Here is a 13,277-nt window from a genome sequence, read left to right as displayed (position 1 = left end):
CATCTTGCAAAAATACTCCAAGACAACAAAGCTCTCTCAAGTCAACACTGATCATGAAATGAACTCATTTATTTGCTAGTACATTGCTTGGTCAGTGTGGACGTGGCTGAGCTGATCACCTGATTGAGACGTCTTGCAACAATACTCTAAGATAACAAGCTTTCCCAAGTCCACACAGATCCTGAAATGAACTCATTCATTTGCTAATTCTCTCCTTGGTCAGTGTTGACGTGGCTGAACTGAATCAACTGATTGAGACGTCTTGCAACAATACTCCGAGATAACAAGCTTTCCCAAGTCAACACTGATCCTGGAATGAACTCAGCTATTTTCTAGTACAGTCTTTGATCAGTGTGGACGTGGGTGAGCTGAATCAACAGATTGAGACGTCTTGCAACAATACTCCAAGACAACAAAGCTCTCTCAAGTCAACACTGATCCTGGAATGAACTCAGCTATTTTCTAGTTCCGTCTTTGGTCAGTGTGGACGTGGCTGAGCTGAATCAACAGATTTAGACGTCATGCAACAATACTCCAAGATAACAAGCTTTCCCAAGTCAACACTGATCCTGGAATGAACTCAGTTATTTTCTAGTTCCGTGTTTGGTCAGTGTGGACGTGGCTGAGCTGAATCAACAGATTTAGACGTCATGCAACAATACTCCAAGATAACAAGCTTTCCCAAGTCAACACTGATCCTGAAATGAACTCTTTTCTTTGCTAGTTCATTTCTTGATCAGTGTGGATGTTGATGAGCAAATCTGAAAGACTTCATGTACCACAAAGGTCTCCACATCCTCTTGCTGATCTGTCAATGACCTTGCTCTGAAGCTACAATAAAGTTGAGGTCAATCTCTGCCTAAGTGATAATTCTCTAGTCTGTAATGTGATTCATATAATATAAGATATAACATATATTTATGATCTTTTTTGTTGTATAAATTGTTGAAATAAAAGCACTCTGGGGCTTGAGCATATTGTTCTCTTCCGCAATAGTGTTATGTCAGTCGATGTAATCTTTCTATAACATATAATAAAGGTAAGAAGCGGTTTATACATGTACGGGATGGAAAATACATGATGATGCATCACGTCTGAGCTACTGATATAATAACATGGAATTTTGAATAAATATTTTAGCACGGATCCTGCTAGTTCAATATATTTCAATATATTTGTGCTTCAAATAGACCGATACGGAGCACGGGTTACCTGCTAGTGAATGAATAAAAAAATGAAAACTAATTTTTCATCAAACTTTGAAGGCTATTCAAGTAGGAGCATAGAGAAAAGATATCTCATATGGTATAGGTAGTTTATGTTGCAAATTTAGGTGAGTTATAAGACTTAATTAGTGAATGAAAAGATAAAATAGTTTGGTTATGAATATAAACACATTCCTGAATTTCATGACAGTATAAGATTTTATTCTAGCTGTGTTATGAAGACTTTTAAACTCATTACTACTAGAAACTGGAGATAATCTATTTGTGTTAGAAAAATACAACACTATTAGACAGAATAGTTTCGGCTAGGTACTTGACAAAAATAGCTTACAAGTTTAGAAGGTTTTAGAGAGGTGTGAAAGTTCTTGATAACTATTTGATTGTAATATTAACAGGTATTTGAATAAAGTTATTTTCAATTTCATATTTTTTCAATAAGATACAACATGATTTCAGTTTATTATTTTTTAACGTTTCAGTGCAAAATAAAAATTGTTTCAATTTACTTCACAAAATAGGATTGGCTAGACATTTATTTCTATTTCCCTTCAAGTGGAAGATGAGATTTAAATTTGTACAGCAAGTATTCACATAGACATCAAATTATATTGTTTTGGCGAAATTTACAAAATTTTACACTAAAAGGCAAGGTATTGTATTTTCTTTTCTTTAGTTACTTTGAATTGTCAAGTGTCTAGAGTTTAATAAAATCATTACGATCTCTGAAAGAAACATTGCCATTATTAGGTATAATTTTTCATAATGCTTCAAGCCAATTATCTACACAAGATCGTGAATTCTGTGGATGTGAGTAGCAGAACGCTCTTCAGCTTTATATCAGTAAAATGAATTGAGTAATTCTTTCATGAACTTTCCTTAATTCATCTTTATGAATCCTGCGAAGATCATACTGCAAACAGCCAGTCTAATTTGTAGAGCATTTATAGTCATAGAGTTTACTGTGATCTTCATCTTTATGATGCTTGCGAAAATGATATTGAATACTACCAATCTGAGCGCATCTGAAGTCACAGAGTTTACAGCTGTAAGGCATTTCACCTGTATGCGTCCTCATATGAGCTGCTAAGTGGAATGACCGTCTGAATTTATAGTCGCAGAGTTTACAGTTGAAAGGTTTTTCGCCTGTATGTGTTTTCAAATGCTTTTTCAAATATGATTGTTGAGAGGTTTTGAATTCGCACAGTTCACAGCTGAAAGGTTTTTTGTCTGTATGTGTTCTGTTATGTCTTTTCAGAGCCAATGAATCTTTGCAGTTGAATTCACAAAATTTGCAGCTAAAAGGTTTTTCGTCTGAATGTGTTTTGCGATGACCTCTCAAACTACTCAATTCGGTGCATCTAAATCCACAAATTTCACAAATGATTGTGTCGCCCGTATGTTTTTTGAGATGACTTCTTAAATAACTTGGAGCAGAGCATTTAAAGTCGCACAGTTCACAACACAGTTTTTCTCCTGTATGTGTTCGGAGATGGGCCTTCAATAAATATGCACTCTTGCATTTACGGTCACAAAATTCACAAGAGAAAGGTTTTTCATCTTTATGTGTTTTGAGATGATCTTTCAAAAATTTTGGATCAGAGCATTTGTAGTCGCACAGTTCACAACAGAAAGGTTTCTTATCAGCATGTTGAGTTCGGAGATGTCTTTTAAAATAACTTGAATCACTAAATTTAGATTTACAGAATTCACAACAGAAATGCTTTTCGGCCGTACGTTTTGGTTTGTTACGTGCAATTTGAGCTCGGAGAAGACGTTCCAATCTACGTCGGAGATGACTTTTCAGTTTATTTAATTTACGTTTACAGAGTACACAGATATGTTTATCGCCGCTATATGTCTGTTCTTTATCTACATTTTGAGTTCGGAGACGACTTTTCACTTTACTTGACTTATTTAATTTACCTTTACAAAATTCACAAAATAATTTTTTTTCGCCGTTACATGTCTCAATACTTTTTTTGAAATCACTTGTACTAAATGATTCAAGATTGAAAAATTTCTTTGCATTGTGGTTCAAAAAGTGTTTCATAGTGAACTGGGGAGATTGATAGTTACATTGCGCACAGCTATCACTTGTAGCCTCCGCATCATTCGAGCAGTTTTGCATCGCTGCACGGGCGTCATGCATGTTTGGTTCACTTTCACCTTCTTCTGTTGCATCAACGTGGCCAGATGAGCTGCAATCAACGTCTTCCAATCTTTCTCTTGCCTTTTTAAGATCTGAAAAATTGGAAAGAAGTAATTTTACTTGAAAAATAAAGACTAACTCAACATTTATCAATAATTCCAATAAAAAAACTGTAAATATATTTGGTTTGATATTTGGATGAGGGGTCTAGCCTAACGGCAATTTTTCAACTTTGAATACTATCATATAGGCTATTATTACTAACGGGAGGGTATTGGTTCTTCACATGCCTATGTTGACCATTTCTTGATAAACTGAAACAAAGTGGGATGTTGAGCTGTTCAGTTCGTCGAATTTCACGGCATAACCTGAAAGTTATCTTTACTTATGATTCAAAGGGAAAACCTTCAAGGTTATTTTCCCTTAATTAAGGGAAGGATGATAGGAGTGGCGATCCAAGCGTTGCAATATTGTCCAGTAGGAAAAAGAAGCTTGGTGAGACCAAGGAAGAGGTGGATTAAAGCTGGAACTCGGTGTGGCGCGCTCAACCTGAATACATGGCTAGCGATTTTTAAAACTTCGCTACCGCCGCGGTAGCGAGCTTGGTGTGGCGTGCCCTTATATGGCAGATGATGAGATTATCCATAAAAGCTGATTATTCAAAAACAGCTGTGGTTTTTTGTAAAGTGTAAAGTTTTTAGCTCAAAAATTTCTAGTTTTGAATGAAATTTAGACTTTTTGAATGATTATTGAGTTCTAGATTTTTTATTTTAGACTCCAATAGTATATATTTGATCAATCAATCAATCAATCAATCAATAATCCTTTATTGTCATAAAACACAAAGTGTTGTAACAAACGTCAATATACAATAAAATTAAAACAGTCAAAATATTTTTAAAATAATAATAATAATATAGTCAAAGTAGTATTTTTGTAAAAAAAAATTTACAACTAAATTGGCAAATAGTAATAAACAACAGCAATTGATAAATAGCAGGTATTAAAACGGGATCCAACACAAGTCACAACAAGGCTGTTACAGTTAAACATATGAACACTGAAGCTATTCAAAAAATTCTCCAACAGAATAAAGACATCTTTCTGTAAGCCTTTTATGTGTGACTTGAATAGTGAGGTACTCAACAGTCTTACTTGAGGGGCAAGCTCATTGAATACCTTAATGGACATGTTTCTCCAATTCCTATGGGTACTCGCATATTGGTGAGAATCAATTCTGAGATTTAACCTTCCTCTGGTATGATAATTATGTATGTCACCATTTCGACTATATTCATTGAGGTTTTTTTCATGTACATCAGACAAGTAAAAACATATAAAGATGGGAGAGTCAAGACACCTAGTTTACGAAAAAGCGGCCTACATGTTGCTAGGGGTGGTGCCTGATTCAAAATTTGCTCGTTTATCTGAGTATTGAAGAGCGTAAATTGTAGACTATTTTGAAAAGTGAAAGTGACATAACCAACATTTTGATTTGGACAGTATAGTATAAATTGGAAATGGGACAGTTTTGGGCATGAGCCTGTTGTGCCTTTCCTCATGTTAAGTATTTGTGCACAATGTGATGAATAAAAGTCCAGCTCTAGGATGACGTCATTCAACACTTCTTCAAAGCTAGCTTTAGCTATGCTATGCAAAGTCATCAGTGTAGACAAAGTGGTTTTTTATCGTCTTTATATCACCTTTGTCTATATATTGTGGTTAGAATTGTCTACGTTTCTACTGTATCCAGTAATATTGTTTGAACATTAACAGAAATGTTTAACAGAACTAGGACTAGTACACATCCCTGTGGGAGACTATCCCGTTTTCCACTTACTACAGTTGTTCTGTAGATGGACTTTGCAATCAGTGAGTATCATCTAGATAATATTCATCAAGTCATGGCCATATGTGGTATGTGTCAAGAAGCTGTCTAAGGTTGATAGGTATTATACAGTTTATCAAGAAGCTGTCTACGGTTGATAGTTATTATACAGTTTGTCAAGAAGCTGTTTACGGTTAATAGTATCATAGCCGCAGACAAATCAACCAAAACTGATTTTTTTTTAACCTGAAATCCGTCTTCCATAGCTCCATATGTTAGTCAGGTTTAAAACTAGAACATTCCTGATCATAACCCAGCTTGCTCAGGTATTATTTTTCCATCCAGTACAGATCATATCAAGTTTAGGATAGCTCTCACAATAAATTGTAGAGTAATGAGATTGGTAGATCAGCATATCTGACCCACCTACGTTACATCGGAATGGAAACTTTTTGAACTATTTTTGACGACACGAACAATAGTTCAAAAATTAACTATTAACTAACAGTTCAAAAGAGAACTGTCAACTAAAAGTTAAAAAAATAACTATTAACTAAAGGTGCGTACAGACTTACTATTAACTAAAGGTGCGTACAGACTTTCGCTCTGCTCCGCAACCGAACGTCACTCCAGCAGAGCGATTGATGATCGACCGGGGAGCAACAGTGGTTCGACCGGGGAACGCGAGAAGATCTAACATCTTCCATAACGTTCATGATGGGTGCGGGGGCGGAGCGACTGCGGTACGAGGAAGGAACGAGGGCGGTACGTGGGCGGAGCGTGCTCGGTGCGGGTTGGAAGCGCGTATATGTGTACGCAGCTTAACAGCTCGTCATGGAAAGGGGAAGCTTTGTGGTTAATTTTCATAGGTTTGAATTCCAAATCAATTGCCAAGCTTTGAAAAAAAGATTTAAATTTAGTGAAATTGAGCTCCACAATAATTCGTCGTCGCATTATTGGCGAAAAGTAGAATTGATGATTAATAGAACAGATTGATTTTCAGTCAGATGCTGGAGATTCAGTAGAACCAAGGTCTATAAAAACCAGGTCAAGACACCCGTGTTCCTTATGGAGCGGCCATTTTGTGGGGTTTTTATGGCGGTACATTTGAAAATCCAATTTAATTCAACTCACTCATAACAAAAGCATGCCTTATGCATTTTAAAAACAATATTGTGGTTAAAATAATATTTGAATTCAGGTTTTCAATTTTTTAATAATGAAATTTTAATAATAAACGGTTCAATAATTCAGTCAAAAAATTGTTCTTATTCTTGTAGCCTATGGATTATGATTCATAAGGCATTGGGACAAGACAGAAATATGCGAGGCTAACCACAAAAAGAGTAAAATTATTAATTATTATTTAACGAAAATCCTAAATAAATGCTGCAAATCACCCCGAAGACCTCTGCTACTGCAGACATTGACAACAGGGTTAACAGCTAGATGGAAATTCGATGAGAACTACTATCCAAAAATTAGTTGCCAGCCCGGGAATCGAACCCGGTACCTCCCAATTGCTAGTCAGGTATGCTTGCCCTTACACCAAACTGACAATCTCTGGATAGCAGCGCTCATTTTATACAAAGCCACAGCGGCCAACCAGATACAGATGGAATTAAATAGAGAATGCATTTATTCAAATGCTAATTAATATATAATTATTATTTAACGAAAATCCTAAATAAATGCTGCAAATCACCCCGAAGACCTCTGCTTCGAAGAGGTCTTCGGGGTGATTTGCAGCATTTATTTAGGATTTTCGTTAAATAATAATTATATATTAATTAGCATTTGAATAAATGCATTCTCTATTTAATTCCATCTGTAAAAGAGTAAAAGTTCCCGATCCATTAAATCTAAAAATCAACAATTCAGTTTCTAGTATTTTCCAAAAAAGCTATAATTCTGTCGGAAGAATTTTTTTTACAATTCCTATTAATAATAATACATCATGTTAAGGTGCGTACAGACTTTCGCTCTGCTCCGCAACCGAACGTCACTCCAGCAGAGCGATTGATGATCGACCGGCGAGCAACAATGGTTCGACCGGGGAACGCGAGAAGATCTACCATCTTCCGTAACGTGCATGATGGGTGCGACTGGAGAGCGGAGGCGGAGCGACTGCCGTGCGATGGAGGAACGAGGGCGGTACGAGGGAGGAGCGTGCTCGGTGCGGGTTGGAAGCACGAATATGTGTAAGCAGCTTTATGTTCAATCTATAATGATAACAGCTGAAAATAAATTTGAAAATTGCTGAACTGGAACCCCACAAAATGGCGATTTTTCAATGCATCACGGGATCGTGCATTTATAGACCTTGGTAGAACTGATAACATTGATCTCACCATGCGCTTCTTTTCTGAAGTACTCCAGACACAGATCTTGAAAGGAAATGAAGTCATCATCATCATCATTAGGAGAGCATGCAGTGCTGCACCCTGGCGTTGGTTTTTGGCTGCTATCTTTCTCCTTCACTGCAACTGTCTTCATCTGAAATATTCACATCACAATAGAATTACAACGCTTTCGAGGCTCAACGTAATAAACACAAAAAGAGGCTCCATAGTGAGATTCACCTCAAATTGACAGCATTCCTCAGAGATGGCATCGATGCTTCCCCATTTAACCAATGCTGACAGCATTATCGATTGTTCCAAGAATATAATTCAGTTTCATGGTTTTGCAAAATTAATTTTTCAATGACAAACTGATAATAGTTTCACAAATTATTGACAAACCGACAACAACGTTGACAAATTGCCGCATCACATGAATCATGTTGGATTTCTTTATTTCTTTATTGATTGATTCATACAACAAGTACATTATCGAAAATGATAGAGAGAGAAAAAATACGGTAACCTTGTGGAGAGAAAGACTAAAGTGAAAGTCGGCGAGAAAGTAGAAGGGATTCAAAATAGAAATGATGCTATTCCTCTCTCAAATCTAGATAAGGTTATACATAGTCCGAAATACATCAAATCTTGTAATTGATCAATTCACAAAATTTTCGGTTCTTAATAATTATTTTCAAAAAGTAGATTTTTAAATTTAGATGCTTCAAAACCAAACATAGAAGAAAAATTTAACATTAATATCACTAAAATAGGAAATATTCACTTATTAAAGAAATTGGATTTACCATCCCATCCTCCCCAGCAGTGCAATCAAGAAGCAAACATACTAATAATTGACTATGCTAGCAATAACATTAAAAAAAATATAATTGAAAATTAAATAAATTAACATTTCCTAAATGTATCTAAGTGCATTAGCATATACTTATTTATTTTTTGTAAAGCGTTTTTTGTATTTTGTTTTTTGGCAAATATGTTATTCATTCATTCAAATACTTACTAATTTCAAATAGCTTCAATACTATGAATTAATGGTGATACCACAACAGTAGAATAATAATATCTATATATTACAGTATATTGGTAGGCTACAATGCTATTCAAGTATACATTTTTCAATGAAACACATATAATTGAAAATAAATTACACAATTTCAATTATTTAGTGATGGAAATTACTGAGATATTGCAATTATTCAAATGCCAATGAATTAATAATTATTATTAAAAGAAAATCCAAATTAAATGATGTGAATCACCCCGGAGAATAGATGAATTTCCAGCTATAGTGAGGTCCACTTTATAATGACAGTATTTTATCAACTTTGGTTTTGCTATCCTTGTCTATCATTCGACAAAGCCGGTGGTACTATCCTTTTCTAGATCCTCAACGATGCCAATTATGTTTTTGACAATGTAGAAATATAATTAATAATGCAGAGAATCGGCATCGCTATTCTTCTATCTTTATCCACTGCCATTATAACGTGGACCTCACTATAGCCGTTTACCCAGTTGTCAATATTTGAAGAAGCAGAAGTCTTCGGGGTGATTTACAGCATTTAATTTGGATTTCCGTTTAATATTAATCATCAAATAAATCAATATTCACCTTTCCAAGTAAATTGTAGGTTATTATTCATTACAATAATATTATTACACTGAGAATAACAAATTTTTTATATATTCTGAGATGATTTTTCAAATGACCCAAAGTATTGTGATAATGGTGACAAATTTCACATCTGGACTGTTATCCATGTATCTTTCTTGAAGTGTATCTTGAAATCAGTTAAATGATAATATCGGGGCACCGAGCTTCGCTCGTTATTCTTATCTATTGATAAACAGAACACAATCCACTAAAATGATCATGTTTATATTTTACAGCTGGCTATATGTCTTCTTATGAATTTCGGGGATGCGATATTTTGATTTTCCACAGACACACTTTCTCAATCACTTTATTACTATCCACAGACTCAGCTGTTTCAGCCAAGGATGAATTATCCTTTTAATGTCGTTCAGCGAGTATTCCCAAGGATGAGACCTAGTGCAATCGAATTTTTATATCATAAACCTACTATGTTCCAAATTTCGTGAAAGCCGTTTTCGAAGTCCGTTGAACATAAATAACCAAATATAAAATTATAAACAGATATACAGAAATTGCTCGCTTAATATAAAAGGATTGAACGAATTCTTTTCACCAGAACATCATTCAACTCGTCTGTTCTATTTTGCACATATTACATTGAATTTTAGAAGGGATTAAAAAATGATTAGATAAGATTTTAGAAAATTGAGCATTTGTGTTGATGTTTTTCAGTGCACTTCCACTTACTTCTGTTATATCAAGAGGGTCGATTGAGCTGCATTCAACTTCCTCCAAGCATTCTCCTGCCTTTTGTAGATCTGAAAAATTGGGAATATGTTTAATTATGTGAAAAAAGAAACTTAATTGAACATTGATATTGATTATACATTTGAATAAGGAATGTTCCACATGATATGAACGCTTCTATAGCACTGTGGATCCTAGCTGAGATTCAAGTCATCCTGGTATATAACTGATATCATATTAATTGTTAATTCTTGTTAATAATACATTGTATTCACCAAGAAAATACATCTTGTCAATAATACATTGTATTCACCAAGAAAATACATCTTGTCAATAATACATTGTATTCACCAAGAAAATACATCTTGTCATAATTTAATAATTCACTCCATGATTCAGACTGAATATTCTGGTAGTTCATTGGCCTATATTATTATTATAGCCTTCAAACGCTATATTATATCGTTCTCTTCTAATGTCATTAAGTTATACTGAATCATTGTGAATATTTAATGAAGTGCGATATTATTACTTTCCTTGCCCTATTACCATAGGTAAGAAAAGTATTACTTTCCAAAAAAAATTAAGGTACCCTAATTCAATGTTTTCTATACGTTTCAAGATCCCCTGAGTCCAAAAACATGATTTTTGGGTGTGTGTGTGTGTGTGTGTGTGTGTGTGTGTGTGTGTGTCTGTGAACACGATAACTCCATTCCTAACTAACCGATTTATTTGAAATTTTAAACTTAAGGTCCTTTTACCATGAGGATCCGACAATAAGATATTCAATAAAATTCAATTCAAAATGGTGGAAAAAATGGCGGATAATTGCTAAAAAACCATGTTTTTCACGGTTTTATCAAAAACGGCTCTAACGATTTTCTTTTATAAGCCATTTATAGCTATTCTTTTATAGCTATTTATAAGCCCTATCAACTGACATAAGTCTCATTTCTGGGAAAATTGCAGGAGCTCCGTAATATTCTTGAGAAAAATGGCGGATAATCACTAAAAAACCATGTTTTTTACGGTTTCCTCGAAAACGGCTCTAACGATTTTCTTCAAATTTATACCAAGGATAGCTATTCATAAGCCCTATCGACTGACATGAGTCTCATTTCTGGGAAAATTGCAAAAGCTCCGTAATATTCTTGAGAAAAATGGCGGATGATTACTAAAAAACCATGTTTTTCACGATTTTCTCAAAAATGACTCTACAGATTTTCTTCAAATTCATACCCTGTATAGTTATTTATCAGCTCTATTAACTGGCATGAGTCTCCTATCTGGGAAACTAATGGGGGGTCCACCCCATGGATGTGTGTGAAATGGACTTTGTAACCTCCTTCTCGTGCATGAGGTAGGTAGACTGTAGAGCAGTTCATAAAAAGAACACATAGTCGAGATATTTCATCTGTAGAACAGCTGTTTTGACGACTTTTAAAAAATCTCATCGAATTTCACAATTTACAGAAATGAAAAATACTCTGAAAACAATTATAAACACTTATACAGTAGTCTGATCGTAGTTTCAAATATGTTGCTGCCAATCGTCATTATGTTATTCCCCTAAATTATTCTCCTTTAAGAATGGGGCTTACAGTTCAATGAGCAAGGAAAGTTGTGTGAGTATACCACACCAGATTTTTTTTCTTTAGTTTTTATTTTTTTTATTGTACTGCTATGCTATCAGATATGTATTTAAGGCTCGTACTGGAATCTGTCTGTGAGCCTTCCCATGTTTGTATGGCATGAATAAATGAATAAAACGCTCAGGCAATGGTGCGGAGCTAGAAGTGGATAGAGCTATCGGCTTGGTCAAATGACAGAGAAGGATAGCCACTAATGTTGATCAGTTGATGACGTTATAACTCGAATCTCACTACAGTAGGTCCCCCAGGTCCAATGTCAGAGTTTCTTAGAATCATCTGATTTCTTTCACGGCCTCTGATGTGAAGTACCGACTGTTTTCCTGTCAACCGGGATAGACATCAGCCAATCATTAGCCGGACCAATTCACATCCCAGAAAATACCGGGTGATTCCAAAAGGACTTAACAACTTTGAAAATGCATATAAATCTTATTAAACAAGGTACACAGCTGGTTTTGATGATGTTTTAAAGGAAAACACTAAACACTTCAAGTTTTTTTTAACTTAAACTAAAAATGTACTATGTAACTTCCGTTGGTTGTCCTGCAGACATCCCATCGATAGTCGATTTTTTCCCAGACTCGCACTAGCATTTCAGGTGTAACTTGCTCAGTAGTTCTGTGAACAGTAGACCTCGCGCTCAGTAAGTTACATTGACCTGTTGTTGTGTTTTCTCAAAAATTAATAAATAATTTATCAATTTAAAATGTCTAGAAAAAATCCTAAATAAACATACAGCTTTCTGTCCTATCGTAACGTGACGTGTCGTCCCCGAATGTGGGTGTGAGCGCTGTTATCAGGTCTGGCTGCAACTACTGTCTACAACGTTGATGGAAAGATACAATTTTCAAGATGTTCGTTGTTTTTGAACGGGTAGTATTATAGTCAACTGTCTACTAACGTTGATGGATGATATATTTTCAAGATGTTCGATGTTTTTGAACGGATAGTATTATAGTCCACTAGACAGCTGATTTATCATGAATAATTCTATAGTCTGATTTTTACGGTAATATTGGCGTATGAAGGAGGCTCATTTTTACTTTCCTTGCCCTATTACCATAGGTAAGGAAAGTATTGCTTTCCGAAAAAAATTAAGGTACCCTAATTTCTAAATTTCTATACGTTTCAAGGTCCCCTGAGTCCAAAAAACTGGTTTTTGGGTATTGGTATGTATGTGGTGTGTGGTGTGTGTGTGTGGTGTGTGTGTGTGTATGAGTGTATGTGCGTCTGTGTACACGATATCTCATCTCCCAATTAACGGAATGACTTGAAATTGGGAACTTAAGGTCCTTTCACTAAGGATCCGACACGAACAATTTCGATCAAATGCAATTCAAGATGGCGGCTAAAATAGCGAAAATGTTGTCAAAATCAGGGTTTTTCGTGATTTTCTCGGAAACGGCTCCAACGATTTTGATCAAATTCATACCTAAAATAGTCATCGATAAGCTCTATCAACTGCCACAAGTCCCATATCTGTAAAAATTTCAGGAGCTCCGCCCCATCAATGCAGATAGATTCCCAATTATCAGGCTTCAGATACAATTGAAACAAAAAAAATCAAGTGGAGTAGATTGAGCATGAAAATCTCTACAATTAATGTTCAGTAACATTTTCTCCTAAAATTGAAAATAAGCTTTAAATTCGAGAAAATGTGATTATTCAATTGCAAATTATTGTTGATTCTATTAAATCATTCACTATGAAGAGAT

At 35.0% G+C, this 13,277-nt stretch overlaps 1 protein-coding gene across 4 annotated transcripts in view; it reads right to left on the bottom strand.

Annotated features, from left to right (window-relative positions):
• Window positions 1-1,301: 1,301 nt before the first annotated feature.
• The window catches only part of LOC111056230 (oocyte zinc finger protein XlCOF22), a 32,282-nt gene continuing 20,306 nt past the window's right edge, over window positions 1,302-13,277 (bottom strand). For all 4 annotated transcript variants that reach the window (XM_039428737.1, XM_039428730.1, XM_039428745.1 and 1 more), the window contains 3 exons: window positions 9,911-9,981; window positions 7,555-7,699; window positions 1,302-3,467 (listed from right to left, as the gene is read on the bottom strand). In XM_039428737.1, the coding sequence (XP_039284671.1) occupies window positions 2,152-3,467; window positions 7,555-7,699; window positions 9,911-9,981 (1,532 nt within the window). In that variant the 3' untranslated portion in view covers window positions 1,302-2,151. The remainder of the gene's footprint in view (window positions 3,468-7,554; window positions 7,700-9,910; window positions 9,982-13,277) is intronic.

Source organism: Nilaparvata lugens, chromosome 1 (assembly GCF_014356525.2).
Source record: "Nilaparvata lugens isolate BPH chromosome 1, ASM1435652v1, whole genome shotgun sequence".
In the NCBI taxonomy this organism is placed as follows: domain Eukaryota; kingdom Metazoa; phylum Arthropoda; class Insecta; order Hemiptera; family Delphacidae; genus Nilaparvata; species Nilaparvata lugens.
Note: the sequence above shows the minus strand (reverse complement) of the source record. Positions and strands in the feature narration are given on the sequence as shown.